The sequence below is a fragment of the Tupaia chinensis genome, unplaced genomic scaffold, assembly GCF_000334495.1.
Source record: "Tupaia chinensis unplaced genomic scaffold, TupChi_1.0 Scaffold000042_2, whole genome shotgun sequence".
Lineage (NCBI taxonomy): Eukaryota > Metazoa > Chordata > Mammalia > Scandentia > Tupaiidae > Tupaia > Tupaia belangeri.
In genome coordinates this window covers 321,865-326,600 of record NW_006159498.1, presented here as the reverse complement: position 1 = coordinate 326,600, position 4,736 = coordinate 321,865, and the positions used below count along the sequence as shown (strand labels likewise).

Genomic DNA, 4,736 nt, shown 5'->3' with positions numbered 1-4,736 from the left:
GAGAGCCGCAAGGGGGCGCAGATCGCGGGGTTCCGGCCTGGGCAGGCAGAGGGAACTCCAGCCCTTTTCCCGAGGGGGAGGAAACGGGCTCCAAGGGGAAGGGGCGTGCAGGGCCGCAACCAGGGCCCTGGCCGCACCCAGACAGCGCCCCAGGCACAGGAGCCCAGTGTTCGGGGGCTGCTGTCCTCGGATCACCTCTGCGCCCCGCCATGCCTGCCGCGAAGCGCAGCTTTCGTGTGGCCGGTCCACCGCGGGCCCATCCGCTGTGCTGGGAGAGCGAGACAAACCCGTCACCCTTTTATCCGCCCGCCCGCCTGGGCAGCGCCGGCCTGCGGGGAGCGCGCCGCCCGAGGCTAAGGCCTCAGCCCCGGGCGCGGCCTGGGGCGCGGGCAGCTGAGCAGGAGGCCTCTGCTGACCGCGGTATCTTTCAGGAAACTGTTCGAGCGGGTGAAATGCATTTCCTGCGACCGGCCGGTGGAGATGATGACCGGCCCGTGAGTACCGCCGCCAGGGGCCCCGTGCTCGCTCCGGTCGGGGTCCGCCCCCCGCCCTTAGGCTCTCGGATCCTGTAGACCTGTGTACACATCCGTGTACACCGTTCTGTGTGCACATCCGCTTACAGCGTTGGGAAGCCATCCGTATACACATCCATATACGCGGTTTGTTTTTTGTTTTGTTTTAAGAGAATTTTGCTCTAGAGCGGGTGCGCTCGCTGGAGAAATAGAGACAGCGAGAAATCACTCTGGGGGCCTGGTGGCCATGCTGCGATGTAACCATTATGCCATCTGCTGGTCCCATATATATTGTTATTCAGCGTAGGAAATATACCAGGCCTAGTGCTTAAGGAAGTGGGATCCCATGTGGCCTGCAGGGAGTTAAGAGTCCTGCCCAGGTGTCTTAAAACACTTGCCAGGCACATGTGCATGGGCGCCTAAGTCCCCAAAGGATGGAGAAACCAGGAGGGATTGCAGTGAGACCCAGCTGCCCCACGTGGGGCTTTCTCCCTTTCTGTGAGCACACACAGTCTCTGGCAAACTAAAAACTCACGCACACGTACACCCGTGCCCAGTGCTCTGCAGATGTCCTGTGCATGCACACCCACGTACACCATGGTACAAGGGCCACGTATGTGCCCCCATTCTGTCGACGGCATGCGTCCATAGGCATTGCTCCATGACCGTCGACTATGCACACACCCTTACCACCAGTCCACGCAGTATTTATTGATGTTGAGACTTTTACTATAGGGTACACGCACTCATCGGAGAGACAGAGACAGAAAATGAGAAATCCTCCTCTCCTCCCCCAGGGAGGATGGCCATGCTGCAATCCCTTCTCCATTCTTCTCCTGGAATTTTGGACACACATGCACACACATCTGGTGTGAGTTTTAAGCCTCCAGGTCTAGGAGTCAACCATGGTCAGTCACGTGCAAGTCCAGCACCTTAACCACTGCGCCTCCTGCTGGCTCCCCACACAGCATTTTTACTGCAATTTGGCATACGCACAGTACATACCCGGATGTTTAGTGTCCAGCTCCATGCAGTTTCACAGGCCTGTCCACCTGCATAACCGCTGCTCAGATCTAGACGTGGAGTGGGGCTGGCCAGTGGCATGCTGTTAAGGTGGCTAGATTCCACAGTGCCAACTGTGCACTTGACCCGGTGGCTTGAAAAACACACCCATGCATGTGCGTGCATGCCCACCTAAAGTTCTGAGGGGAGAAAAGGAGGAGAAAGGATTGCAGCATGGCCATCCTCCTGGGAGGTGCTTTCACTTTCCTTCTCTCTCCCTGTTTTGTTCTGGTGAGCACGTACACCCCACCCGTAGCAGAAGACTCGAAGCTCCTGAGAAAGCTATGTTTGTTTGTTAATTTTGGTATAGGGCACGTGTTGTTTCTGGAGGCGGGGGGTGGGGGGGACCCTCCATGGAGGTGGCCATGCCGAAATCCCTTCTCTATCTCTCCCTCCTTTTGGGACACACACACGACCTGTGTGTTTTTCATTGTTCTTTTTTTTAGTTTTGTTGTGATAGGGCACAAGTGCTTGACAGTGAGAGAGAGAAAGTAAGAAATTACCCCCTGGGGTGATGGCCATGCTGCAATCCCTTCTCCTCCATTCTCTTCTTGGGATTTTGGGCATGCACACACATGTGCCTGGTGCGATTTTTAAGCTACTAGGTCCAGAACTTGAACTACTGTTGGTCATGTGGGAGGCCAGCACCTTAACCACTATACCACTTGCTGGCCCGAAAGCTATTGTTTTCCTCCCCCCCCCCCCCCCAGGGTGCATGCACTTAGTGGAGAGAGAGAGACAGAAAGCAAGAAATCACCTCCAGAGGAGATGGCCATGCCATAATCCCTTCTCTTCCATTCTCCTCTCAGGATTTTGGGTGCACACACACATGCACCCAGCATGAGTTTCCACACTTCAAGTCTGGGACTCGAACCACAGTCAACTACGTGGGCATCCAGCGATGTGACCATTACGCCATCTGCTGGTCCCCTTTCTTTCCTGTTCTAATTGCTGGAGGGTGTATGCACTCACAGAGAAAGAGGGAAGCACCCCATGGGGCATGGCCACACTACAATCCCTTCTCTGTCTCCATCCTGCCAGGGTTTGGAGAACATACACACGTGGCCTGAAATGTTTTTCAAGCCTCTGAGCTGGGATTCGACTCTGTGGCTTCCTTCCTTAACCATCAGGCTAGGGGCCAGCCCTTACTTTGTCTCCGTAGTGAGGCAGAGACCCACGGCATGAGTTCACCACACTAACACGTACAGTCCAGGGGCATCTGGTGCATCACAAAGCTGTGCTGTCACCGCCACCCCCTAGGAGCATTTCTACCCTGCACCCACAAAGCACTCCCTCCCCATCGCCCCTTCCCAGCCCCTGCAACCACCAATCTGAGTCTTTCCCCAGAATTCACCTACTTTCGAGTTTTACTTTTACAATGAGAGCAGTTGTTCTTCTGTGTAATTCTCAGGGCTCCTGAGAGCCTTTGCACAGTGACCCCAGTGGCCCCGTGCTTGTGACCCATCTGGGCAGAAAGCCGTGTTTGAGGGTGGGCATGGGCATAGGAACCTGCACCTCCTTTGTTCCCCTGGGAGGGCTTCTTGGAGGGGGTGGGAGCCCTCTGAGGACCACATGCACTTTCCACACCTTTGCTGCACTTTTGTCCCCCACCAGACACCTGATAACCATCCGCAAAGCCCACCTGCTGTCTCGGCTGAGGCCCGCCAGTGCCAACAGTTATGAGTACCTGCAGCGGCAGCAGATGAGGTGGCCAAGCCAAGCCACGGTTGCCCACCGAGGTCCCTCAAGTGCAGGAGCCTGTTCCTGCAGTAATCTGCTCAGTCCTGGGGAAAAGACTGGGCATGTGAGGGGCAGGGCTATGGCCCGTGCTGACCCCGCCCCCATACCTTATCGGGGGCTAGGCCAGGGCTTGAGGTGTGGTGGGGGCGGCTGCTGACCCACTACCCTGCCCCAGGGAACAGCAGCGGCTACGGCGCCAGGAATTTGAGATCCAGAAGGGAAGCCTGGACTCCCTGGGCTCCCCGCAGGACTGGGGGGATGGCCCCCAAAATGAAGCCAACCTCAAGTCATGCAACCTGTCAACACTTTACCCCTACGGGGACCCCCAAATGATGGACTATGACACCGTGAGTCTGGCCGCAGCCCTTGTGGAGGGTAGATGTCAGTTCACCCTGCCTCAACAGTGAGTGGCCTCTGGTGGGCGGGTGCTGACTCTGGGCCTCTGTGCACTTGAGAGAGGGCCCAGTGCCAGGGGGTGCCCTGACCCAGGTCCCGGGCCCCCTACAGGCCGAGGTGGACATCCTGGGAGTGGACGGGGTCCTGTACAGAGGCCGGATGAGTAGCCAGCTGAGGCCCTCGCCTGCAGAGAAGGAGCTGGCAGGTAGGGCATCCAGCCTGGCACCCCGCCAGCCCCTGGTCCTGCCAGGCAGGGCAAGTGGATGCAGGCGGGGCCAGGAGCCAGCGCCATCCCTGCCTGGGGAGCCCCCCACCGTGGTCCCTGCTGTGCTCTCGAGCTCCTAGTGGCAGCGCTCCTTGGCTGGGCCACTGGGCTCCTGTGCGTGTCGTCCTCTCTGTCTCTCACAGGACTTCAGTCATCAGATTTACACCATCTCACCTGAAAGCCTAGTTACCCTGCAAAGACCCCTTCTCCAAATGAGGCCACAGTCACAGTCTGAGCACCTATCTTTTGGGGACCACCGTTCAACTCACTACCGGCCCCACCCCATCTTCAGGAGGGCAGGACACCTGTCCCTGGGCAGGAGGTGGCCCCTGAAGCCTTCTCCGCTCCTCCAGGAGGACTGGCTGCTCCAGGGCCCACTTCAGATCTGTGGCGGGGACTCGGGCTGGGCTTCAGGGGTCGCCAAGCAGGGCAGCAACTGGGAAACAGCAAAGGAGCCCAGCTTATGCCAGACTCACCCACCTCCTTTCTCCCCAACACCTAGTGAGTGGTGAAGTCGGCACGCTGGGAGGGGTTCGGCGGATGGGGCCTACCTTCACACACCTGGCGCATCCCCGCGACTCCACCATGCTGTCCCCAACAGGTGACACTCCCCAGCCATACAGGGAGAAGCCCCTTCCTCCTGGAGACGTGGGTCACAACTGCCTTAACTGCTTTTTTTTTTAACTATTTTTTCTTTCTTTCTTTCTTTCTTTCTTTCTTTCTTTCTTTCTTTCTTTCTTTCTTTTTTTTTTTTTTTTTGG

At 57.4% G+C, this 4,736-nt stretch overlaps 1 protein-coding gene across 1 annotated transcript in view; it reads left to right on the top strand.

Annotated features, from left to right (window-relative positions):
• CUNH16orf96 (chromosome unknown C16orf96 homolog) overlaps positions 1–4,736 on the top strand; it is a 69,486-nt gene that overhangs the window by 58,949 nt on the left and 5,801 nt on the right. The window contains exons 12-15 of the mRNA XM_027773218.1: positions 432–494; positions 3,189–3,281; positions 3,490–3,661; positions 3,822–3,915. Coding sequence (XP_027629019.1) covers positions 432–494; positions 3,189–3,281; positions 3,490–3,661; positions 3,822–3,915 — 422 coding nt within the window. The remainder of the gene's footprint in view (positions 1–431; positions 495–3,188; positions 3,282–3,489; positions 3,662–3,821; positions 3,916–4,736) is intronic.